At 42.3% G+C, this 27,811-nt stretch overlaps 2 protein-coding genes across 3 annotated transcripts in view; one reads left to right on the top strand and one right to left on the bottom strand.

Moving 5' to 3' along the window:
* Window positions 1-11,992, bottom strand: part of LOC118399754 (regulator of G-protein signaling 7) — a 117,703-nt gene extending 105,711 nt beyond the window's left edge. The window contains exons 1-2 of one of the 2 annotated variants that reach the window (XM_035796006.2): window positions 11,790-11,992; window positions 10,780-10,895 (exon numbers count right to left, since the gene is read on the bottom strand). In XM_035796006.2, coding sequence (XP_035651899.1) covers window positions 10,780-10,857 — 78 coding nt within the window. In that variant the 5' untranslated portion in view covers window positions 10,858-10,895; window positions 11,790-11,992. The remainder of the gene's footprint in view (window positions 1-10,779; window positions 10,896-11,789) is intronic. The other variant, XM_035796010.2, reaches the window with a different exon arrangement.
* A 10,057-nt stretch (window positions 11,993-22,049) lies between these two features.
* Window positions 22,050-25,447, top strand: LOC118399743 (ubiquitin-conjugating enzyme E2 D4-like). Its single transcript, XM_035795999.2, has 7 exons — window positions 22,050-22,217; window positions 22,870-22,933; window positions 23,139-23,170; window positions 23,533-23,610; window positions 23,723-23,828; window positions 24,032-24,125; window positions 24,471-25,447. Exons 1-7 carry the CDS (start codon window positions 22,194-22,196, stop codon window positions 24,514-24,516), a joined length of 444 nt encoding a protein of 147 aa, XP_035651892.1. The 5' UTR covers window positions 22,050-22,193; the 3' UTR covers window positions 24,517-25,447.
* The last annotated feature ends 2,364 nt before the right edge of the window (window positions 25,448-27,811 follow it).

Here is a 27,811-nt window from a genome sequence, read left to right as displayed (position 1 = left end):
GACAATAGTGAAGGTGAACAGATGGTCACGGGTCAGGTGACTGAGAGGAATGGAGGAGACTGAGGCAGAAATTAATTTAACCACAAAGTGGTATATATACTTGATTCATGGATGCACACAATGTCTGGATTAGAAGGAGTTAAGGGAGAGAAAGCCGTAAGGTTGGGTGGTGGCGATTTCCTCCTTTTAATGAGTTGAGATCTGTCGGACATTCCCACCTGACCTAATTAAAGTGCTCTGGCCCAGCTGCGTAAGTTGCCATGAATTAAAGGGCGATTCCACCAACTCCATGGGCCTTTTCCATAAGTATACTGCAGTTTACTACATAATTCTATAGTAAACTGTAGTATTTTTTTAATGTGGGATATTCTATACAAATTAACATCAGTGTCACCCAAGAGTACTGTCAATAAATCAGGTAATCACAGTGCATGCTATTCATATGTGTGTGAAGGAAAAGCTGCCCACAGGTCCCCAGTAATCAGGTCAGCACCTCTACACCCTTTCCATCCATTTCCATTAGAGGTAAACAACTAGAGCTGAGAGAGGATATGGAGTGTTACTCCCAATGGAGTCCCTGTAAAATCGCCATTCACGATCAGAAAGTGTATCTTTATTTGATGCCTAGTGAGCAGAGACCGATATCTCATGAAACTCCTTGCAGGAAAGGAATTTGACGATGGCCTACAATACATTTTGAAAAAGGGAATTCAAACAACTGAGAAATGGCATGATTGTGCAAATATTGTGCAAGGAATGGATTACGTAAGGAATTATGAGAATAGTGACTAGTTGAGTTTTCTGAACTTTGAGGATCTCTGACAACATTGTAGAGCTTACCAAGCTTACTCATAAAAGTCATTGCACATGAAAGTAAGTGCATCTTAGCGACTTGAAAATATTCCTTCCTATTGAGGGCCAGACTACCAATACATGTCCATGTGAAAGCACTTGGGTCATCAGTTCACCCAAACACACTCCACAGTACTTTTCTAATTTGAGTTAGCTCTCTTAGAAATGTCTTCAGATCTGGGTCATCCAGCATTTCGTGGCTGTGCAGTGGCCACATGTGGTCAAGAAGTGACCGAATGGAAAAGTATATGAGATCAGGAAAGATCACAGTCATAGAACAGAAATAGATCTGATAATACATTGATATCGAAGCCAAGTGTAAGGAGGTTGCTTGGACATTTATTTTACAGACGCTACTCATTTCTTCACATTACCATACCAATTTTCTACCCTGATGAAAATGAAGGTTCAATTTCATAGTCGTGAAGATAGATGTGTGGAAGCCTGAGGTGTGTGGGCTAAATGTTGATATAAAAAGACAAAAAGGAGATCAGAGATTTGTACTTAAACAACTGGCCAGAACTGCACAGGATGAAATATTTTGTAGAATTGCATTTTTACATTATTATATCCCATGACCAATCATTAAGTGATTAAAAAGGGTTTGAGATCAATAGTGGGAGGAAGGAAGATACATCATATGTGAAATTGAGTAGCCAAAAATACCACAAATCAATAGGAATGCTCTTAGAGGATGCTATGATTTTCTGCCTGTGAGTCTTTGATACTGTTTCTCCAAACTGCTTCCTTTGTTTAATCAAATAAGTAACAAAATGTCCCTCCCACACTCCGGCTGAAACAAATGTAGAATAACAAATCTGTTGAAATATACCAACCCAACCCTCTAACCCTTAATGTTTTCCCTACTTTTCAAACAGTCCAACGTTGAATGCCATTCTCTTCCAGTGGAGTAGGAGGCAGCTGTAGGAGGAGGATATAAAGTACTGTACCATTGTTTTTCACTAGCTACAGCATGAACGGAGACACTTTGAAAAATACTAAACAGCTGATCCAGGAGGACCATGCAGAACGGGCACTAGAGAGCTATAGGTGCCCGCGGATAAGGTTCAGCCACCACAATTTAGATGTCTTCAGAACTGGTTTATTAATGATAAAGGTTCACCCACACACCAGACTGAGCAGTACTGACAGCTCACAGAAGTGACAGTTTTCAAAAGTGAAGTGTTTCTAGGGAAAGATGGCATAAATAATACCCATAAGTAGAGGTTGAGGGTAGAGGAAGGACAGGACTAAAAACAAAAAATATATAAATATTGTAAAATAGATTGTCTCCGTAAAATGTATATAGTGTGTATAAGCTGGAAGAAGAAGCCTAAGTGTTGTTGTTCATTCGTTTACTCCAATTAGGGGAGGAGTGGGGAGGTTAGTGGAAAATAATGAAGGAAAATATATTTTTAAAAGAATTAATTAAATATTTTTATTAAATACTTTTTTCTTTACATAGTTGAATGTGCTGACAACAAAATTACACAAAAATTATCAATGGAAATCAAATTTATCAACCCATGGAGGTCTGGATTTGGAGTCACACTCAAAATTAAAGTGGAAAACCACACTAAAGGCTGATCCAACTTTGATGTAATGTCCTTAAAACAAGTCTAAATGAGGCTCAGTAGTGTGTGTGGCCTATACGTGCCTGTAAGACCTACCTACAACGCCTCCTCCTGAGGGATCTCCTCCCAGACCTGGACTAAAGCATCCGCCAACTCCTGGACAGTCTGTGGTGCAACGTGGCATTGGTGGATGGAGCGAGACATGATGTCCCAGATGTGCTCAATTGGATTCAGGTCTGGGGAACGGGCGGCCCAGTCCATAGCATCAACGCCTTCCTCTTGCAGGAACTGCTGACACACTCCAGCCACATGAGGTCTAGCATTGTCTTGCATTAGGAGGAACCCAGGGCCAACCGCAACAGCATATGGTCTCATAAGGGGTCTGAGGATCTCATCTCGGTACCTAATGGCAGTCAGGCTACCTCTGGCGAGCACATGGAGGGCTGTGCGGCCCCCCAAAGAAATGCCACCCCACACCTGACCCACCGCCAAACCGGTCATGCTGGAGGATGTTGCAGGCAGCAGAACATTCTCCACGGCGTCTCCAGACTCTGTCACGTCTGTCACAGGTACTCAGTGTGAACCTGCTTTCATCTGTGAAGAGCACAGGGCGCCCGTGGTGAATTTGCCAATCTTGGTGTTCTCTGGCAAATTCCAAACATCCTGCACGGTGTTGGGCTGTAAGCACAACCCCCACCTGTGGATGTCGGGCCCTCATACCACCCTCATGGAGTCTGTTTCTGACTGTTTGAGCAGACACATGCACATTTGTGACCTGCTGGAGGTCATTTTGCAGGGCTCTGGCAGTGCTCCTCCTGCTCCTCCTTGCACAAAGGCGGAGGTAGCGGTCCTGCTGCTGGGTTGTTGCCCTCCTACGGCCTCCTCCACGTCTCCTGATGTACTGGCCTGTCTCCTGGTAGCGTCTCCATGCTCTGGACACTACGCTGACAGACACAGTAAACCTTCTTGCCACAGCTCGGAATTGATGTACCATCCTGGATGAGCTGCACTACCTGAGCCACTTGTGTGGGTTGTAGACTCCGTCTCATGCTACCACTAGAGTGAAAGCACCACCAGCATTCAAAAGTGACCAAAACATCAATTAATCAATCAATCAAATTTGATTTATATAGCCCTTCGTACATCAGCTGATATCTCAAAGTGCTGTACAGAAACCCAGCCTAAAACCCCAAACAGCAAGCAATGCAGGTGTAGAAGCATAGGAACTGAGAAGTGGTCTGTGGTCACCACCTGCAGAACCACTCCTTTATTGGGGGTGTCTTCCTAATTGCCTATAATTTCCACCTGTTGTCTATTCCATTTGCACAACAGCATGTGAAATGTATTGTCAATCAGTGTTGCTTCCTAAGTGGACAGTTTCATTTCACAGAAGTGTGATTGACTCGGAGTTACATTGTGTTGTTTAAGTGTTCCCTTTATTTTTTGAGCAGTGTATTTATATGTATGTACAGTGCATTCGGAAAGTATTACGACCCCTTGACTTTTTCCACATTTTGTTATGTTACAGCCTTATTCTAACATGTATTAAATCATTTTTATCACCTCATCAATCTAAACACAATACCTCATAATGACAAAGCAAAAACAGGTGTTTAGACATTTTTGCAAATGTCATAAAAATAAAAAACTGAAATATCACATTTACATGTAAGTATTCAGACCCTTTACTCAATACTTTGTTGAAGCACCTTTGACAGCCTGAAGTCTTCTTGGGTAGGACGCGACAAGCTTGACACACCAGTATTTGGAGGTTTCTCCCATTCTTCTCTGCAGATCCTCTCAAGCTCTTGTCAGGTTGGATGGGGAGAGTTGCTGCTCAGCTATTTTCACGTCTCTCCAGAGATGTTTGATAGGGTTCAAATCCGGGCACTGGCTGGGCCACTCAAGGACATTTAGAGACTTGTCCCAAAGGCACTCCTGCATTGTGTTGGCTGTGTGCTTAGGGTCATTGTCCTGTTGGAAGGTGAACCTTCGCCCCAGTCTGAGGTCCTGACTGCTCTGGAGCAGGTTTTTATCAAGGACCTCTCTGTACTTTGCTCCATACATCTTTCCCTCGATCCTGACTAGTCTCCCAGTCCCTGTCATTGAAAAACATCCCCACAGCATGATGCTGCCACCACCATGCTTTACCGTAGGGATGGTGCCATGTGTCTTCCAGATGTGTCGCTTGACATTCAGGCCAAAGAGTTCAATATTTATTTAATCAGAGAATCTTGTTTCTCATGTTCTGAAAGTCCTTTAGGTGCCTTTTGGCAAACTCCAAGGGAGCTGTCATATGCCTTTTACTGAGGAGTGACTTCCGTCTTGCCACTGTACCATAAAGGCCTGATAGGTGGAGTGAGGCAGAGATGGTTGTCCTCCTGGAAGGTTCTCCCATCTCCACAGAGGAACTTTGGAGCTCTGTGTGAGTGACCATCAGGTTCCCTGACCAAGGCTATTCTCCCCATATGGCTCAACTCTAGAAAGAGTCTTGGTGGTTCCAAACTTATTTCATTTAAGAAGGATGGAAGCAACCGTTTTCTTGGGGACCTTCAATGCTGTAGAGATTTTTTGATTCCCTACCCCAGATCTGTGCCTCAACACAATCCTGTCTCGGGGCTCTGCGGACAATTCCTTCGACCTCATGGCTTGGTTTTTGCTCTGACATGCACTGTCAACTGTGGACCTTATATAGACAGGTGTGTGCCTTCCCAAATCATTTCCAATCAATTGAATTTACCACAAGTTGACGCCAATCAAGTTGTAGAAACATCTCAAGGATGATCAATGGAAACAGAATGCACTTTAGCTCAATTTTGAGTGTCATAGCAAATGGTTTGAATACTTATGTAAATAAGATATTTCATTTAAAAAAATTGTATTACATTTTCTAAAATGTCTAAAAACCTATTTTCGCTTTGTCATTATGGGGTATTGTGTGTAGATTGATGAGGAGAAAAAATAATTTAATCAATTTTAGAAAAAGACTGTAACGTAACAAAATGTGGAAAGTGTCAAGGGGTCTGAATACTTTCCGAATACACTATATTTCAGTCCAAGTCAAACACAGATAAGAAGTAATCAGGTAGGCCTATTTTATGACGTTTCCACTGGATCAGAGCATGACATTTTTCCCTTTCACGCTGAGTGGTTATCGAAAGGGAGAGAGCTGGAAAGATTTTTCAAATACATTGAGGAACTATTGTAATTCTTAATGGAAGTAAAAACAGACGCTGTCTGCTTGCTGTTTGAGGTTAAGAAAACATTTTACTTTGAGAAGCTCCACAGGTATTTAGTGGTGGTGCGTTAAGCCAATCCGAAATACTATCAGGTCCCCAAATGGGCACATTGATATGCCTATATTTGCGAGCAGGCCAGGGAGCCTATAGGCCTACTTCTATGTGTCCATGTCCTGACTAAACATTGACAGCGCTCCAAACAAAAGACAGTGACTAAATTGATAAAACTCCAAAATGGAATGGACTTAAACTAAAACTTGTTTCTCACAAGCTTAGCATAGGTTGTGAACTCTGCAAACAATGTCCACTCCAGCAATGATAACGGGAAGACTACAATAATAATAATATTGAATGCATTAACTGAAATTACCATAACCAAAGTAACAAACATTGTAGATGATAAATTATAGGAATTAACGGTAAATGTACTACTGATACGGTAAATGTACTACTGATACTGTAATGGGGAATTGACATACACCAACAATCAAACACAAACAATTGACACAATGAAGTTATGAAACAATGAATGTGCACAAATTTGTGAGAGAGAGAGCGCATTCTTGAGAGAAGTGCATTGTGCATCTGGGCGCATGGTCAATCCGATCTGCATTGGCCATCCAGCATTTACGATGATACAGCCACAGCAGAAATCAGGGCATTCATACTTCTTGCACTGCGCGGCGCAGTACAGAGCTGTTGTCAAGGAAGTGAGTTTGTGTTTTCTACAGGATGTACCGTCCCCACCTACCGTCAACCAATCATGTCAATGCGGAGATATACAGAGCCCTCTGCATTGTTAAACATTTGGGAGGCACATGGTGATGCAGTATGGAGCTTGATTTGGCCTCTGCATGCCCCTGGAGGCTATGCAATTGCATCACACCCTCCATATTGAGCCTCTGACCACATTTTGGCTATTAGTCTCCGCAATGGATTAGTTCACTGAGAAGGCCGCATATACAGACAGATTATTTAACTTATCATTCACTGTATCACAATTCCAGTGGGTCAGAAGTTTACACACACTGACTGCCCCTTTAAACAGCTTGGAAAATTCCAGAAAATGATGTCATGACTTTAGAAGCTTCTGATAGGCTAATTGACATAATTTGAGTCAATTGGAGGTGTACCTGTGGATGTATTTCAAGGCCTACCTTCAAACTCAGTAACTCTTTGCTTGACATCATGGGAAAATCAAAAGATATCAGCCAAGACCTCAGAAAAAAAATTGTAGACCTCCACAAGTCTGGTTCATCCTTAGGAGCAATTTCCAAACGCCTGAAGGTACCATGTTCATCTGTACAAACAATAGTATGCAAGTATAAACACAATGGGACCACTCAGCCGTCATACCGCTCAGGAAGTAGACGCGTTCTGTCTCCTAAAGATGAACGTACTTAGGTAGGAGAAGTGCAAATCAATCCCAGAACAATAGCAAAGGACCTTGTGAAGATGAAACAGGTACAAAAGTATATCCATAGTAAAAACGAGTCCTTTATCGACATAAACTGAAAGGCCACTCGGCAAGGAAGAAGCCACTGCTCCAAACCGACATAAAAAAAAGCCAGACTATGGTTTGCAACTGCACATAGGGACAAAGATCGTACTTTTTGGAGAAATGTGGTCAAACAGAAATGTGGCCATAATGACCATCGTTATGTTTGGAGGAAAAAGGGGGAAGCTTGCAAGCCAAAGAACACCATCCAAACCGTGAAGTACGGGGGTGGCAGCATCATGTTGTGGGGGTGCTTTGCTGCTGGAGGAGGGCCTGGTGCACTTCACAAAATAGATTGCATCATGAGGTAGGAAAATGATGTGGATATATTGAATCAACATCTCAAGACATTAGTCAGGAAGTTAAAGCTTAGTCACAAATGGGTCTTCCAAATGGACAATGACCCCAAGCATACTTCCAAAGTTGTGGCAAAATGGCTTAGGGACAACAAAGTCAAGCTATTGGAGTAGCCATCACAAAGCCCTGACCTCAATCCTATAGAACATTTGTGGGCAGAACTGAAAAAGTGTGTGCGAGCAAGGAGGCCTACAAACCTAACTCAGTTACACTATGTCTGTCAGGAGGAAAGGGCCCAAATTCACCCAACGTATTGTGGGAAGCTTGTGGAAGGCTACCCAAAACGTTTGACCCAAGTCAAACAATTTAAAGGCAATGCTACCAAATACTTATTGAGTGTATGTAAACTTTTGTCCCACTGGGAATGTGATGGAAGAAATAAAAGCTGAAATAAATCATTCTCTCTAATATTATTCTGACATTTCACATTCTTAAAATAAAGTGGCGATCCCAACTGACCTAAAACAGGGATTTTTTATTAGGATTAAATTGGAATTGTGAAAAACTTAGTTTAAATGTATTTGGCAAAGGTGTATGTAAACTTCCGACTTCAACTGTATATTTGTTACTGCTCGACTAAAACAATCTCGGTCGACCAACAGCCTAACGACCAAACAATCGACCAGTTGACTAATTGGGGTCAGCCCTACACACAAGTCATAGACTGTTCCCTCTGCTACCGACAGCATGCGGTACCAGAGTGCCAAGTCTGGGACCAAAAGACTCTTGAACAGCTTCTAACCCCAAGCCATAAGACGGCTCAACAGTTACTCAAATGGCTACCCTGACTATTTGCACTGACACTTTGCACCGGCTCTATGCACACTCACTGGACTTTACTCACACATACAACACTGACACTCCCACACACTACATATGCTCACACATACAAAACACACACACACTCACAAATAGACACTCTTTCACACTCTTCACATACGCTGCAGCTACTCTGTTTATTATCTATCCTGATTGCCTAGTCACTTTTACCACTACCTACATGTACGTACATAGTACCTCAATTACCTCAACTACCTCATACCCCTGCATATACTCCATGTATATAGTCTCGTTATTGTTCTTTTGTTGTATTACTGTTTGTTTTTGTATTTTTGGGGGGCCAATTTTTCTAAATTTTTTACTATGCATTGTTGGGAAAGGGCTCGTTACTTTACATTCCGTTTTTCAAGCTATTTTGAAGCTTGAAGTAAGAATATATTCCAGTAAGAAGATATCTTGACAAAACATCAATACATTTATCTTTCTCAGGGGGGAGTTGCATTGTTGGACTAGATTCCACAGCTGAATCTAAAGAAATACTGCATTGACAACATACTAGACATTCTAATGCAATTTCCTTTCTTTTGCTCCAAAATATGTAACTCAATTGGTTGAAAATGTCTGAATGTCATACATATAGAACCAGAGCAACTAGAACAAACCAGAGCATGTGACCTGAGTGTGTCGGCATGCAAGCACAAGTGTCTGTCTATGCATGTTTGCAACTGTGCACCCGGTGACAGTCATTTGCCACTGTGCACCCGGTGACACCCCTGTCACACGCTCATTCGAAGCACACATAGCTAGCTCACGCTACAACACCAAATCAAGGACATAATTCCAGTACAGTCAAAGTCTTTTAGTTCTACATGTGTAGCCTTAAGCATTGAATTTGTATCAACCTATAACGGTGTCACTACTAAAGTACAGTGCACTGAGGTTGAATGGGTTTTCACCCAATTTAACCCTTTACACTCGTACTGATACACACCTATATTGGAATGCAGTGGCTGTACAGTAACGGGCTATACATGACGTCAGAGCCCTGTCTCTGAGGGAAATACTGTAAATTTAGAGGACTAAATATTTTCGAAGAGGAGACGTTGAGGATTATAATAAATACAGCTTTAGACCTCCCGGGTGGCGCAGTGGTTAAGGGCGCTGTACTGCAGCGCCTGCTGTGCCACCAGAGACTCTGGGTTCGCGCTCAGGTTAGGAAGGGGTTGGCTGATATCCTTGTCTCATCGTGCACCAGCGACTCCTGTGGAGGGCCAGGCGCAGTGCGCGCCAACCAAGGTTGCCAGGTACATGGTGTTTCCTCCGACACATTGGTGCGGCTGGCTTCCGGGTTGGATGCGCGCTGTGTTAAGAAGCAGTGCGGTTTGGTTGGGTTGTGTATCGGAGGATGCATGACTTTCAACCTTCGTCTCTCCCGTACCGGGAGTTGTAGCGATGAGACAAGATAGTAGCTACTAAACAATTGGATACCACGAAATTGGGGAGAAAACAGGGTGAAAAATAAAATAAACATTTTAAAAATACAGCTTTGATGTCATACAAGCAAGACAAACACCTTGGAGTCCAAATGTGCACTTTACATTTCCATGGCATAAAATGCATGTCATACAGAGTGTCAACGTTTCTGATCACTATGTTTGATATACAGTTACAAGATGACATGGCATCATACACTGGGTTGCTCTGAACAGAATGAGCCTGTGTTTGTCTATTGGAAAGCAATTTGGACGAATAACTCCTTTCTATGCACACAGAAATTATGATTTGTTTCCCTGAATTGCATTGTGAAAGCCTAACACTGCAATATTGAATTGTATAATTTAGCTAGTCATGTTGGCAATAGAACAAGCTTTCAAATGATGCCCACCTGATCCAGATTACAATTTATAATGGACGGGTTTTGGACTTCGTAAACAACAGCAGTAATTGTTTGATGGTGTGGATCCAGTGTTGTGTTCCAAACAAAACAACTTCAAGTGTGTTTCCTCTAGTTCCTCAACAGCACAGCGAGGAGAGCTCAAAAAAGCACCTTATAGTTGAACACTCTTCTTTGCGGCATAAAAGTGCATTGAAATTACTTAGGAACTGTGTTCACTTGGAGACACCAGTTAGTCCTCTCACGCAAACCCTTTTAATTGTTTTGTCTTGTTGCACCTACCCCATATTTTCCAGGAATATTCTTATCTTGTCAGATATCAACAAATTCAACAAAAAGTACAATAAATATAAAATGCACACAAAATCAACAGTGCAATGTTTGGATTCAGTCTGGGTCAGGTCAACTGTTGTGTTCTCCCTTTGGTCTAATAATTTCCCCATAATATACACACTGTTCCCTTTCATTTGCTACCATGTTTATGCATTTCATACTTCTTCTGTAAGAAACATTTCAGTTTTGCCCTATACATATAGGCCAATTCCCACGAGTGTAAAGGGTTAAGCACTGTTCTGCACATCTTACCTTTCTGTATACAATCATGTTCGGCGATTCATCGGCTACTCCATTGCTCCCCTGCCCCACGCTGTTGGTCTGTGCCATGATCCAGAAGGGTGAACAGAGTCAGCAATGATCAGGTGCTGAAGCAGAGAGATTGGACAGTGGAGAACATTATAAAATGGATACATTATAGAAGAATCCACACAAAACAAAACAAATGCCCAATGCAACTCTCTCCTTTGCATGGCGATGCACATTTAAATAACCTATCAGTTGTGAGTCTGTTTTTAGTCATAGGCTAACATGTTAGAAATGTTAATGGTGATCAACTAATTGATGTATTAACGACATGTTATGGCTGGTTCATTTTAGTACAAATTGTAGTAATTACAGTGATGTGATCCTCATCATTATTATTCTTGTCTTCTGTCATTATTAATTCCTTCACTATTCCACCTTTTAAACAAATGCATAATGTCTAGCTTAAATGAAAGCTGATACAAAGACATTATTGATTTCTGTATTCATTATCATATGTAGCCTAAGATGACTGCTATAGGATAGTGCTTATTGACATTGGAGAATTCAATAGCCTGGGATCCGAGAAGGCAGCACACACCGTGGCAAGATAACGTGCACCCAAGCTCTAAATCGAAAATAGGCCCGAGTTGTTACACAAATATTTCATTTAGTGTCATTTTAAGATAAAACGTATATATAAAGGATACAAAAGACCGTTTAAGTACAGACGGTGAGAAATGTTCGAGGGTATTCTGTGTGCATCCGAGATTCAGCATCTTTATCGCCACCCCCAAAGACACCCACAACATCCTTTCAAGGATGCTTCCGATAAAGATAAAGCTCTCATCATCACATAGTTAATAGTCAATGAAATGTCTCCTACAAGACAAGAACCCTGTGATATCAGGAACATGGACAGATACTGCAAAAATGCCCGCTCCCTTTATCGACCGTTAATCTATGGCGAATAAAATACAAATAAGTACAAAATAAATCGTTCTTGGATGATTTACCTGAAAATCACACAGCCTGCGAATATCCTGTTTCTTTGCAGAACTGGTGTGCCGTGCGTGCAGTATGTCAACTGGAAGACATAGGAATGCGAGGACAATTCATTGGCAATGGGAAAAGGCAGGCATACGATGCAGACTTGGTTGTTACTTTTACCGCTTCCCTCCTCTCCACAATGACGCTGAAGAATGGACGCGCAGAATAACGTGAACGTGCATCGATCCATGACCAATCATGTGCAAGAAATCTAAACCCCTTTCTGGCAAATTTACAGGGGACCATCAGCTTGAAGTAGGATAGCGCTATGTTGTTGTTATAAAACAGTAATGATGATGATGATGACGATGATGATGATGATAATTGGGAATACACATTTAGTAAATTGCATTTAATAGTGTAATGAGTACTGACCAAACCAATAAATAAATGTATCCCTGTAGACTTTATGAATTGATTATATTTCTGTACACACTGTTACATTTTGCATATTCAAGAGTCATTTCAATTAGTCTTTTCTAAGCATACATTGCTAGAATATTAATCATATTGACATAGCCTAGAGATATCTGATTAGCATTTAGGTCATTAAATCTCTTTTTTTCACCTTTATTTAACCAGGTAGCCCAGTTGAGAACAAGTTCTCATTTACAACTGCGACCTGGCCAAGATAAAGCAAAGCAGTGGGACACAAACAACACAGAGTTACACATGGGATAAACAAACGTACAGTCAATAACACAATAGAAAAATCGGTATACAGTGTGTGCAAATGTAGTAATATTAGGGAGGTAAGGCAATAAATAGGCCATAGTGGTGAAATAATTACAATTTAGCAATTAAACACTGGAGTGATAGATTTGCAGAAGATGAATGTGCAAGTAGAGATACTGGGGTGCAAAGGAACAAAAAAATAAATAACAATATGGGAATGAGATAGTTGGATGGGCTATTTTCAGACGGGCAGTGTACAGGTGCAATGATCGGTAAGCTGTATATGGGACTTTGATGACAAAACGGATGGCACTGGGATAGACTGCATCCAATTTGCTGAGTAGAGTGTTGGAGGCTAAAGATCGGTAGGATAGTGAGTTTTACGAGGGTATGTTTGGCAGCAAGAGTGAAGGAGGCTTTGTTGCAAAATAGGAAGCCGATTCGAGATTTAATTTTGAATTGGAGATACTTACTGTGAGTCTGGAAGGGGAGTTTACAGTGTAGCCAGACACCTAGGTATTTGTAGTTGTCCACATATTCTAAGTTAGAACTGTCCAGAGTAGTGATGCTAGGCGGGCGGGCGTGTGTGGGCAGTGATCGGTTGACGAGCATGCATTTCGTTTTACTAGCATTTAAGAACAGTTGGAGGCCATGGAAGGAGTGTTATATGGCATTGAAGCTCATCTGGAGGTTTGTTAACACAATGTCGAAAGAAGGGCCAGATGTATACAGAATGGTGTCGTCTGCGTAGAGGTGGATAAGAGAATCACTGGCAGCAAGAGCAACATCATTAATGTATCGGGAGAAAAGAGTCGGCCTGAGAATTGAACCCTGTGGCACCCCCAAAGAGACTGCCAAAATCAAATCAAATCAAATCAAATGTTATTTGTCACATACACATGGTTAGCAGATGTTAATGCGAGTCTAACGAACTGCTTGTGCTTCTAGTTCCGACAATGCAGTAATAACCAACAAGTAATCTAGCTAACAATTCTAAAACTACTACCTTATAGACACAAGTGTAAGGGGATAAAGAATATGTACATAAAGATATATGAATGAGTGATGGTACAGAGCGGCATGGGCAAGATACAGTAGATGATATAGAGTACAGTATATACGTATACATATGAGATGAATAATGTAGGGTATGTAAACATTATTTTAGGTAGCATTGTTTAAAGTGGCTAGTGATATATTTTACATAATTTCCCATCAATTCCCATTATTAAAGTGGCTGGAGTTGAGTCAGTGTGTTGGCAGCAGCCACTCAATGTTAGTGGTGGCTGTTTAACAGTCTGATGGCCTTGAGATAGAAGCTGTTTTTCAGTCTCTCGGTCCCAGCTTTGATGCACCTGTACTGACCTCGCCTTCTGGAGGTCAGTACAGGAAGCTCTTTGCCACCTTCTCCTCCCTCCTGAATCCTCCTCCCCCCCCCCTCCTCCCTCTCTGCAGATGACTTTGTCAACCATTTTGAAAAGAAGGTCGACGACATCCGATCCTCGTTTGCTAAGTCAAACGACACCGCTGGTTCTGCTCACACTGCCCTACCCTGTGCTCTGACCTCTTTCTCCCCTCTCTCCAGATGAAATCTCGCGTCTTGTGACGGCCGGCCGCCCAACAACCTGCCCGCTTGACCCTATCCCCTCCTCTCTTCTCCAGACCATTTCCGGAGACCTCTCCCTTACCTCACCTCGCTCATCAACTCATCCCTGACCGCTGGCTACGTCCCTTCCGTCTTCAAGAGAGCGAGAGTTGCACCCCTTCTGAAAAAACCTACACTCGATCCCTCCGATGTCAACAACTACAGACCAGTATCCCTTCTTTCTTTTCTCTCCAAAACTCTTGGCCAGTCCTGGCCAGCTCTCCCGCTATCTCTCTCAGAATGACCTTCTTGATCCAAATCAGTCAGGTTTCAAGACTAGTCATTCAACTGAGACTGCTCTTCTCTGTATCACGGAGGCGCTCCGCACCGCTAAAGCTAACTCTCTCTCCTCTGCTCTCATCCTTCTAGACCTATCGGCTGCCTTCGATACTGTGAACCATCAGATCCTCCTCTCCACCCTCTCTGAGTTGGGTATCTGGCGCGGCCCACGCTTGGATTGCGTCCTACCTGACAGGTCGCTCCTACCAGGTGGCGTGGCGAGAATCTGTCTCCTCACCACGCGCTCTCACCACTGGTGTCCCCAGGGCTCTGTTCTAGGCCCTCTCCTATTCTCGCTATACACCAAGTCACTTGGCTCTGTCATAACCTCACATGGTCTCTCCTATCATTGCTATGCAGACGACACACAATTAATCTTCTCCTTTCCCCTTCTGATGACCAGGTGGCGAATCGCATCTCTGCATGTCTGGCAGACATATCAGTGTGGATGACGGATCACCACCTCAAGCTGAACCTCGGCAAGACGGAGCTGCTCTTCCTCCCGGGGAAGGACTGCCCGTTCCATGATCTCGCCATCACGGTTGACAACTCCATTGTGTCCTCCTCCCAGAGCGCTAAGAGCCTTGGCGTGATCCTGGACAACACCCTGTCGTTCTCAACTAACATCAAGGCGGTGGCCCGTTCCTGTAGGTTCATGCTCTACAACATCCGCAGAGTACGACCCTGCCTCACACAGGAAGCGGCGCAGGTCCTAATCCAGGCACTTGTCATCTCCCGTCTGGATTACTGCAACTCGCTGTTGGCTGGGCTCCCTGCCTGTGCCATTAAACCCCTACAACTCATCCAGAACGCCGCAGCCCGTCTGGTGTTCAACCTTCCCAAGTTCTCTCACGCCACCCCGCTCCTCCGCTCTCTCCACTGGCTTCCAGTTGAAGCTCGCATCCGCTACAAGACCATGGTGCTTGCCTACGGAGCTGTGAGGGGAACGGCACCTCAGTACCTCCAGGCTCTGATCAGGCCCTACACCCAAACAAGGGCACTGCGTTCATCCACCTCTGGCCTGCTCGCCTCCCTACCACTGAGGAAGTACAGTTCCCGCTCATCCCAGTCAAAACTGTTCGCTGCTCTGGCCCCCCAATGGTGGAACAAACTCCCTCACGACGCCAGGACAGCGGAGTCAATCACCACCTTCCGGAGACACCTGAAACCCCACCTCTTTAAGGAATACCTAGGATAGGATAAGTAATCCTTCTCACCCCCCTTTTAAGATTTAGATGCACTATTGTAAAGTGACTGTTCCACTGGATGTCATAAGGTGAATGCACCAATTTGTAAGTCGCTCTGGATAAGAGCGTCTGCTAAATTACTTAAATGTAAATGTAAATGTAAATGGATGATAGCAGGGTGAACAGGCAGTGGCTCGGTTGGTTGTTGTCCTTGATGGTCTTTATGGCCTTCCTGTGACATCGGATGGTGTAGGTGTCCTGGAGGGCAGGTAGTTTGCCCCCGGTGATGCATTGTGCAGACCTCACTACCCTCTGGAGAGCCTTACGGTTGTGGGCGGAGCAGTTGCCGTACCAGGCGTTGATACAGCCCGACAGGATGCTCTCGATTGTGCATCTGTAGAAGTTTGTGAGTGCTTTTGGTGACAAGCCGAATTTCTTCAGCCTCCTGAGGTTGAAGAGGCGCTGCTGCGCCTTCTTCACGATGCTGTCTGTGTGGGTGGACCAATTCAGTTTGTCTGTGATGTGTACGCCGAGGAACTTAAAACTTACTACCCTCTCCACTACTGTTCCATCGATGTGGATAGGGGGGTGTTCCCTCTGCTGTTCCCTGAAGTCCACAATCATCTCCTTAGTTTTGTTGACGTTGAGTGTGGGGTTATTTTCCTGACACCACACTCCGAGGGCCCTCACCTCCTCCCTGTAGGCCGGCTCATCGTTGTTGGTAATCAAGCCTACCACTGTTGTGTCGTCCGCAAACTTGATGATTGAGTTGGAGGCGTGCGTGGCCACGCAGTCGTGGGTGAACAGGGAGTACAGGAGAGGGCTCAGAACGCACCCTTGTGGGGCCCCAGTGTTGACGATCAGCGGGGTGGAGATGTTGTTGCCTACCCTCACCACCTGGGGGCGGCCCGTCAGGAACTCCAGTATCCAGTTGCACAGGGCGGGGTCGAGACCCAGGGTCTCGAGCTTGATGACGAGCTTGGAGGGCACTATGGTGTTAAATTCTGAGCTGGAGTCGATGAACCGCATTCTCACATAGGTATTCCTCTTGTCCAGAGGTCCGGACAACAGGCCCTCCAATTTGACACACTGAACTCTATCTGAGAAGTAGTTGGTGAACCAGGCGAAGCAGTCATTTGAGAAACCAAGCCTGTTGAGTCTGCCGATAAGAATGCAGTGATTGACAGAGTCGAAAGCCTTGGCCAGGTCGATGAAGACAGCTACACAGTATTGTCTTTTATCGATGGCGGGTATGATATTGTTTAGGACCTTGAGCGTGGCCGAGGTGCACCTATGAGCAGCTCGGAAACTAGATTGCATAGCAGAGAAGGTACGGTGCGATTCAAAATGGTCGGTGATCTGTTTGTTAACTTGTCTTTTGAAACCTTTGAAAGGCAGGGTAGGATAGATATAGGTCTGTAACAGTTTGGTTCAAGAACGTCTCCCCCTTTGAACAAGGGGATGACCGCGGCAGCTTTCCAATCTTTAGGGATCTCAGACGATACGAAAGAGAGGTTGAACAAGCTAGTAATAGGGGTTGCAACAATTGCGGCAGATAATTTTAGGAAGAGAGGGTCCAGATTGTCTAGCCCAGCTGATTTGTAGGGGTCCATATTTTTCAGCTCTTTCAGAACATCAACTATCTGGATTTGGGTGAAGGAGAAATGAGGGAGGCTTGGGCAAGTTGCTGTGGGGGTCCAGAGCTGTTGACTGGGGTAGGGGTAGCCAGGTGGAAAGCATGGCCAGCCATAGAAAAATGCTTATTGAAATTCTCGATAATCGTGGATTTATCGGTGGTGACATTGTTTCCTAGCCTCAGTGCAGTGGGCAGCTGGGAGGAGGTGCTCATATTCTCCATGGACTTCACAGTGTCCCAGAACTTGGTTGCCTATAATACATCTTGATTTACTTCATTATGCATGCACAGTATGTATAGCTTTCGGGATTAGCTGACACTGTGTCCTAACTGTTTTTTGTCTTCCGTCCTGTTTGCTGCTATGGTCAAATAGATGCATTGTACTCAGTCCTGAATATCCAGAAATAATGAACAACCTCTTTCACTGAAGCATCTTTGACTGGAAGTCACACCACTGTCAGAGCACAAAGGATTTGCACAGAAATTAGCTTCAAGACTCATGTGTCTCATCCCAACCCACACCCTGTTCCTCCATCTCCCTTTCATTTTCCCCCAAACTTCATATAATGAAAAAATGTTTTCAAAGGATCAGAATTAATCAATAAGATGGTCCTTGAAGACTGCCAGTACACCTTGCACAGTGTCATACATTTGTTGGCATATATACATCTGCGGATACTTTGTATTTCCATAGACATTATTTTTAGGGTGCATGCAGTTAACCCAGGATGCCTAAAACTGGCAATCTATCACCAACAGTCTGTCTACAATCATATCTAGGGGCCTCTCACTTCATCAAGCAGAACTGTCTTTTAAATCCCTTTCTCCCTCTCTCATCATTCCATATCTATTCGAGAAGCCTTACTCAGTTCCAGTGAGCTCCTACCCAAGTTAAGCACTGCCTCTATGCAGTATTGACTACATGTTACTGGGGATCTCCCTATATTGAACACCTCCGTATAATTAACTACAGCCACCTGGGTACCTTCTGAGAACTGCAGCCCATCCTGTGAGAGAACCCTGTGGGTTTAACATATGTCACATTCCCTGCATCCTTTTTGCCCACTTGCCAAGACTGATCTATCCACAAAAGAGTCAACTACAACTGAGTGCAGCAGTCCTAGGGAGACCATATGGAGCTCTGGAGGAAGATGCTATTAATGTTCGTCGCAAAATGTATGCAAGTATTTATCGTATGACCAAGATGAAAGCCAAGTCTTTGCTCATTATAAAAAAGCCCTGTTTCGCTTTATTTTTCATTCAATATTCAATAGAAAAACAAATGCAATACATTTTTCCTCTATATTTGATCAAACAGTGGAGGTTGTACTTTAAGCTTATGTTATTTTATTTCAGATGTCTGCGTTTTTTTCACAGGATCATACACAGTACAGGGAATTCACACATTAAAGAACATTAGAGCCATCTGGTGGTTCAAGACAGAACACTTCTCAAACTAGTGCAATGATAATAGAATAGTGACTACTGCTAGCCAACAACCAGACATAGTTTTAGAATATGCCAGATGTGCCTTATTTGACTTATCTTTACACATTTAGACGTACAGTTGAAGTCGGAAGTTGACATACACTTAGGTTTTTCAACCACTCCACAAAGTTCTTGTTAACAAACTATAGTTTTGGCAAGTCGGTTAGGACATCTACTTTGTGCATGACACAAGTCATTTTTCCAACAATTGATTACAGACAGATTATTTAATTTATAATTCACTGTATCACAATTCCAGTGGGTCAGAAGTGGGTCAGAAGTTTACATACACTTCCAGTCCTTCCAGTTCTCTGCTGCCAATGACTGGAACGAACTGCAAAAACACTCTGAAGCTGGAGACTCTTACCTCCCTCACTAGCTTTAAGCACCAGCTGTCAGAGCAGCTCACAGATCACTGCACCTGTACATAGCTCATCTAATGATGAGCTACCTCATCCCCATACTGTATTTATGCACCCCAGTAACTCTACTTGCACATTCATCTTCTGTACATCCTACCATTCCAGTGTTTAATCGCTATATTGTAATTACTTCGCCACCATGGCCTATTTATTGCCTCACCTCTCTTACCCTACCTCATTTGCACATGCTGTATCTAGATTTTTGTACAGTATTTTGATTGTATGTATGTTTATTCCATGTGTAACTCTGTGTTGTTGTATATGTCGAACTGCTTTTCTTTATCTTGGCCAGATCGCAGTTGCAAATGAGAACTTGTTCTCAACTAGCCTACCTGGTTAAATAAAGGTGAAGAAAAAAAAAAGAGAAAAAAACACTAAGTTGACTATGCCTTTAAACAGCTTGGAAAATTCTAAGGCTAATTGACATATTTTGAGTCAATTGGAGGTGTACCTGTGGATGTATTTCAAGGCCTACCTTCAAACTCAGTACCTCTTTGCTTGACAACATGGGAAAATCAAAAGGCATCAGCCAAGACCTCAGAAAAAAATAGTAGACCTCCACAAGTCTGGTTCATCCTTGGGAGCAATTTCCAAATGCCTGACGGTACCACGTTCATCTATACAAACAGTAGTATGCAGGTATAAACACCATGGGACCATGCAGCCGTCATACCGCTCAAGAAGGAGACGTGTTCTGTCTCCTAGAGATGAAAGTACTTTGGTGTGAAAAGTGCAAATCAATCCCAGAACAACAGCAAAGAACCTTGTGAAGATTCTGGAGGAAACAGGTACAAAAGTATCTATATCCACAGTAAAAAAGGAAAGAGGAAAAAGGGGTATGCTTGCAAGCCGAAGAACACCATCCCAACCGTGAAGCACAGAGTGGCAACATCATGTTGTGGGGGTGCTTTGCTGCAGGGGGGACTGGTGCACTTCACAAAATATATAGCATCATGACGGAGGAAAATTATGTGGATATATTGAAGCAACATCAAGACCTCAGTCAGGAAGTTAAAGCTTGGTCGCAAATGGACAATGACCCCAAACATACCTCCAAAGTTGTGGCAAAATGGCTTGAGGACAACAAAGTCAAGGTATTGGAGTGGCCATCACAAAGCCCTTACCTCAATCTTATAGAACATTTACGGGCAGAACTGAAAAAAATCATGCGCTAGCAAGGAGGCCTACAAACCTGACTCAGTTACAACAGCTCTGTCAGGAAGAAAGGGCCAAAATTCACCCAACTTATTGTGGGAAGCTTGTGGAAGGCTACCCAAAATGTTTGACCCAAGTTAGACAATTTAAAGGCAATGCTACCAAATACTAATTGAGTGTATGTAATCTTCTGACCCACTGGGAATGTGATGAAAGAAATAATAGCTTAAATAAATAATTCTCTCTACTATTATTCTGATATTTCACATTATTAAAATAAAGTGGTGATCGTAACTGACCTAAAACAGGGAATTTTTATTAGGATTAAATGTCAGGAATTTTGAAGAACTGAGTTTAAAAGTATTAGGCTAAGGTGTATGTAGTAGGTCCTCTCAGTCAGGAAAGATCAATGAGAGAAAAATGTTTCTGTGTAGAAAAGCGTGATCTGGGCCTCCCAAGTGGTGCAGCGGTCTAAGGCACTGTATCGCAGTGCTAGTGGCGTCACAACAGACTAGGGTTTGATCCTAGGCTGTGTTGAAGCCGGCTGTGACCGGGAGACCCATGAGGTGGCAAACAATTGGCCCTGTGTCAACCGGGTTAGGGGAGGGTTTGGATAGGATGTCCTTGTTCCATCATGCTCTAGTGACTCCTTGTGTTGGGCCAGGCGCATGCACGCTGATTTTGGTCACCAGCTGTATGACATTTCCTCCAACACATTGGTCCGGCTGGCTTCCGGCATAAGCTTGCAGAGTGTAAAGAAGCATTGCGGCTTTGTAAATATTCACTCTTTTGAGAGTTTTCTTCATGTCATCCTTGGAGAGAGAAAGCACCTGGTAATCCAGAGCAGCGAGAGCTTTCCTGGATGACTCATTATCGTCTGCCTCAAAGCGAGCATAGAATGTGTTAAGCTCCTCTGGGATGGAGGCTTAGGTGGGCACCACACAGCTGGATTTGTCTTTCTAGTCCGTTTGTAGTCTGTGATAACCATGCGTCACGAACATCGATTCATGTTTGAGTTTGTATTGTCTTTTTGCGTCCTTAATGGATTTGCGGAGCTCAACCCTGTTTGCCTTGTACGTGTCTCGCTCCATCTTTTTACACATATTTAGCAGATGTTATTGCGGGGTGCAGTGAAATGCTTGTGTTCCAAGCTCCAACAGCGAGGTTAATATCTAACATATCACAACAATACACACAAATCGAAAAGTTAAATAATGGAATGAAGAACTATAAATATTAGGACAAGCAATGTCAGATAAGAATTGACTAAAACACAGTAGAATAGAATACAGTTTCACAGGGAGGGGTTCCGACCCAGGGCCACATTCTTACATAGGTATTCCTCTTGTCCAGATGGGATAGGGCAGTGTGCATTGTGATGGCAATTGCATCGTCTGTGGACCTATTGGGGCGGTAAAGCAAATTGAAGCGGGTCTCTAGGGTGACAGGTAAGGTGGAGCTGATATGATACTTGACTAGTCTTTCAAAGCACTTCATGATGAGAGAAGTGAGTGCTACAGGGCGATAGTCATTTAGTTCAGTTACCTTTTCATTCTTGGGTACACTATTACATGGTTTGCTGATTCTTTAAATACCTATCCAGGCCTTGTAATATCTGGCATACGTCAGCAACGCCTGGGCTGAGGACACGCCCAATATATTACTTGCAGCTGTCCAGAGTGTACTGTCACTTTAACAGGCTGATGTTAGAAGTAAAAACTATAATCCCCAGAATTCACCGCGGTTTGCTTCCTCGAACAAAAAGCGGAAACAAAAGAAATCATACATATCTCAAAACTAATTTTTGTGAGCTGAGCCGAGAAACGGGTATACAACTGACAGTGTCCAGTCGTTACATCATACATATAAAGCAGGGGGCTGACATGGCTTTGAAAAGAATACAGAAGGTAAGTGTGTCTATAAATGTTTTTACGTCGTCATGCTAATAAACGGTTGGTCTATGTCCTGACACAAAATCCAACGATGGCATAACGTTAGCTAGTGGCTATTGGTCTGTATGCTCTGTGCTACAACTAGCTAGCCTAGTTACGTTAACTACCAGCATCAGTCAATCATTAACTAATTAATTATCAATCAGTAAATGGCCAAATTAACTAGCTTTCGGTGTAACTTTAGTTAACTAGATAAATTATCTACCTTTCGGTAGTTGTGTCGCTGTTCTGGTTGTTGCTCATAGACAGAAATGTGGGCCTGAATAAAAATGCTTCTGGAACCGCGATCATCACGAGTGGGCTATTGTATATCTGCTTGGTTTACTTTCAGTGTATATTTCAACATAACATATCAGCAATGCGCCTTAAATTATATCATTCATTAAATTTGGCAGTAAGTTATTGATATGGTGATAAATTCCAATCTACAGATATAAGCTAGCTATAGCAAGGCCTCCTTGAATCTGTATAAAGTCATGGACCACAAGACTGGCTTGTCAAAGTAACAACATTGTTAAAGTAGTCAATGCACATGTATGGAATTTTCCCCCCCTATACAAATTGCATTGTGCTACCATGCTTTTTTGTTGTTGCTTTTTTAAAACAGGAGTTGCATGACTTGCAAAGGGATCCTCCTGCTCAATGTTCAGCTGGACCAGTTGGAGAGGACTGTAAGTTCTAGTACAGTTGTTGTGGCCACCCCAAATAAACAAAAATTAATGCAGAAATAAAATTGGATGAATACGGACTTTGTATGTGACTCAGTTGATAGGACATGAAGGGGAGTTTACCTGGTCAACTCATTCCTTTTAGATTACTATTTGCGTTGTATTATTGTCAATAATTATGATTTATTCTGTCTCATCTTTATTTTAGTGTTTCATTGGCAAGCCACCATCATGGGACCTGTAAGCCCTTTTCTAAATTCACATTTTTTTCTAGTATAATTGTTAACATTATGTTGATTGCTGGTAGAAGCTCTTTATTCTGCATTGATCCCATTTGTTATAAGCTCAACCTTTTTGCACCACCAAAGAAACAAGTGTTAATAGGCTACTTGTCTTACTGTATAGCCTTCTGTAACTGAGTTACTTACATGATATTCTTGGATGTGTATCGTCTCCAGTAAACCCCCATCACATTCTTGTTGCTATAAACAATGACACGTAAAGTGAGGTTGACTGTGGGCTTTAACATTATATGGAGTATTGGATGTTACTTTATGGTTCACATCACTGGTTTAACAATTCACCTTTCATCTCTCTTTTAGACTGACAGCCCATATCAGGGAGGAGTATTCTTCCTCACCATCCACTTCCCCACAGACTATCCCTTCAAACCACCAAAGGTTAGAAACTCCTCAACTCCTGTTATTACTCAATATTCCCCTGGGTGTAGAGTACCCTCAACCACATATTTAGGCCTGACATTTTTTCTCTGCATGTATTGTCTTTCCATAGGTAGCCTTCACAACGAAAATCTATCACCCAAACATAAACAGTAATGGTAGCATTTGTCTGGACATTCTGAGGTCACAGTGGTCCCCAGCACTTACAGTTTCGAAAGGTAAGACAAACTGGCTCACATTCACAGTTTGTAAACCAACTTTGTTTTGTCTCGTTTCTACCCTAATTGCACAATATGAAATAATTAAAGCAAAATGCATCTCAAATGTTTTCCTAATTTGTTCAACTGTTGCCCTTGACTATTGTGATGGTGTAATTGCATAATAAACTCATCCTGGTTATCCTCACCTTTTGTTCTTCCAGTTTTATTGTCCATATGTTCTTTGCTATGTGACCCAAACCCAGATGACCCCCTAGTCCCAGACATAGCACACATCTACAAGCAGGACAAAGAAAAGTAAGTTAACTCTCCCACACACACACATCCCGATCCCTCTTTTAGTAGGAAAATGTGGATATTTTTTATATTTTTATTTAACTAGGCAAGTCAGTTAAGAACAAATTCTTATTTTCAATGATGGCCTAGGAACAGTGGGTTAACTGAATTTCTTTCATGTTTACAGCTTCTAGTCAATTATAGAATAAACATACATTCTGAAAATAGACACTCCTACCAGGATATGTACTGTATAGTGGTGATATGGCTGCTGAAACAACAAGACTTGCTGAATGTACGTTTTGGCTGTAGATTGCGCAATCGGTCTTTGTTAAACCTAGTTTTCATTTTCTTTTGTTTTTACAGGTACAACAGATTAGCAAGAGATTGGACTCAAAAGTATGCAATGTAAAGGACTGATGTTTTAGACAATGGAAAAAGCTTAAGCAAATGTATTTCCTGGACACCTCTGAAAACAAAGTACTGTTGCCACCCCTCATCCACACTGGTTCAAGAAAGTGTTTTATATGGGAAGCACTTTCATTGCCCAAATTAACTGTTTTTATGCTTTGAACTCATTATTTTCTTTGACATTCCCAATGTTATATAAATTATTATTCAGTTATTGCTGAGATAGCCATAAAGATTTAAAAATATATATATGAATCCAGTCCCATCCCTCATCTTATAGGTCATTTTTTTTCTTTCTTTTAGACATTTTTATTGTATAGTATCAAGCTATACTTAATCTATTTTTATTATTTTGCATTAAAAAGAAAAAACGAATGGATCTAGTCTTTATTGTGATACTGGAGATGCGTTGTATTGTGATTTCCAGTTCTGGACCTTAGTGTTTAGAGAAGTACAGTATTTCTTTCCCATTGTGCATCAACCCTTTAATTGAAGTGATTGAAAAGGAGGCTACATTATGGCAACATCAAAAAGCATCCTCTTATCATATCAGAGGGGAAATTGGGGCTTCTAGCACACAGGTTTTTATACCTGTCCATTTCTTTCAGATCTAAGGCTTTTTCTGGTCAGGGCAGCAGATTTCAGATTGTCCCCATGCCATTGTTTTACTTCACCACTAGATGACAGCATTTACCTGTTCTCACCTGCTATGCTCAGTTCAATGGCAAATTACACCAATCAATTACAGTTACCTTGTTTTTCCTAATCAATACCTCCACAGTTAATGGCATGGCACGGTTGCTTACTTCTGTGACTCTCAGGTTTAATTATTTGACAGGGAATTCTGACTTCAGAGGCTCTAGGCCTAGGTGAGGATAAAAGTTGACATTGTGAACTTAAACATTGAATTATAATAAAATATACATACTGTTTGTTCAGTCCCCTTGATGTAGCCTATGTACTACCTGAATTGCTGTGGAATAGAGCTGTAAAATGTAGGCCTAAATTAAATTGCGCATGAATGTTTCAATTTCAGAGGTAATTCAACTATCTTTACTGGTATCGACAATGTTATCTCACGGTATCAACTTGTACAGAAGCAGTTGAAAGATTAAGGCTCTTGTTTCTGTATTGCAGGGTTCCAATAGGTGGCTGCGGGTGATTTTATTTGGCCCCCAAAGTTTTCTGAGCAAAAAATATATTTTCATTGTTGGCCAAAGGACTAAAATCACCAGGAAATCAGCTCAGTGATTTTAATTTAGAAAATCTGTTCCTAAGTATTCCCATGGATAAATAGAGGCATATGTGCTCATACCCCAATGTAAGCAAGGTTTGAAATGATTGTATTCAAGTACTATATCTGTTTGAGCTTCTTGTGGTTATTTTGCAGTGTATATATTATTTATGTTCTGACCTGACATACCACTCAAGAAAAAAATGTGCCTTGGCTGAATGTAATTTGGGCACACTGCCTCGGGATGCTTTAGAATGTGAATTGCTTCTTAAATGTTTCATGAATAGAAGACGTATAAGCTGAAGTCTGCATTGGTGGGACACTTTTTGTAGATAAATCACTCTACCACAAATCCTGTGATGTTCAATTAAGGTAATGTAAAAAAAAAAAAATTTAAACAAGAATGTATTATTTGGTGGATGCTACAACCCCTAAAACATAACCCTACTTTTTCTGAAGCGTGCCTTTCAGTGTTAGTGGCACACTTATGTACATGAAGCGGACACTTTTCTCATTAGAAATACATTTGTGTCCCACTCTACCTTGTGAAATCATCAAGACTTTGTAGAGGCTTAGATAACACTGTTTGAAAATGACAACATTTCACTAGACCCTCTCCATGTCCTTGTAAAATTGATTTGGGGACATTCCAAGCTCTTGGTGAAAATCGAATTAAAGGAGCACAGCTTTTAATTGATACTGAAACACCTATCACCCTCCAAATGCTGTCCACTTTCATAAATGTAGCCTCTTTTCTATCCTCCCTTTCTTACATGTAATGGAGAGAATCCCAATTGCATAGGCCTACTCCTTGAGTTTTCTTTTCTTGCCTTCTCAAACCCCATTGGATCAGATAGCCAGAGGTCCCACCACTCTGAGCTTCGTCTCCAATGGTTCTGAGAAGGTGAGGAGAGACTACGCGAGAACCATGAAATTGAGATTCTCCAATTGTCCTTTCTTTCCTTTCCTACTCTTATTTCCCTCTAATTCCTTCCAATGTCATCCTATGCTGTTTATGTGCCTTCAAAAAGTATTCATACCCCTTACTTAATTCAAAATGGATTACATATTTTTCCTCGCCCATCTACATACAATAAATCAAATCCAATTTTATTTGTCACATACACATGGTTAGAAGATGTTAATGCGAGTGTAGCGAAATGCTTGTGCTTCTAGTTCTGACAAGGCAGTGATAACCAACAAGTAATCTAACTAACAATTCCAAAACTACTGTCTTATACACAGTGTAAGAGGATAAAGAATATGTACATAAGGATATATGAATGATTGATGGTACAGGGCAGCATACAGTAGATTGTATCGAGTACAGTATATACATATGAGATGAGTATGTAGACAAAGTAAACAAAGTGGCATAGTTAAAGTGGCTAGTGATACATGTATTACATAAGGATGCAGTCGATGATATAGAGTACAGTATATACGTATGCATATGAGATGAATAATGTAGGGTAAGTAACATTATATAAGGTAGCATTGTTTAAAGTGGCTAGTGATATATTTACATCATTTCCCATCAATTCCCATTATTAAAGTGGCTGGAGTTGGGTCAGTGTCAATGACAGTGTGTTGGCAGCAGCCACTCAATGTTAGTGGTGGCTGTTTAACAGTCTGATGGCCTTGAGATAGAAGCTGTTTTTCAGGCTCTCCGTCCCAGCTTTGATGCACCTGTACTGACCTCACCTTCTGGATGATAGCGGGGTGAACAGGCAGTGGCTCGGGTGGTTGATGTCCTTGATGATCTTTATGGCCTTCCTGTAACATCGGGTGGTGTAGGTGTCCTGGAGGGCAGGTAGTTTGCCCCCGGTGATGCGTTGTGCAGACCTCACTACCCTCTGGAGAGCCTTACGGTTGAGGGCGGAGCAGTTGCCGTACCAGGCGGTGATACAGCCCGCCAGGATGCTCTCGATTGTGCATCTGTAGAAGTTTGTGAGTGCTTTTGGTGACAAGCCAAATTTATTCAGCCTCCTGAGGTTGAAGAGGCGCTGCTGCGCCTTCTTCACGACGCTGTCAGTGTGAGTGGACCAATTCAGTTTGTCTG

This window comes from Oncorhynchus keta, chromosome 2 (genome assembly GCF_023373465.1).
Source record: "Oncorhynchus keta strain PuntledgeMale-10-30-2019 chromosome 2, Oket_V2, whole genome shotgun sequence".
NCBI lineage: Eukaryota > Metazoa > Chordata > Actinopteri > Salmoniformes > Salmonidae > Oncorhynchus > Oncorhynchus keta.
The sequence above is the reverse complement of the archived record's forward strand: the minus strand, read 5'-3'. Positions and strand labels throughout refer to the sequence as shown.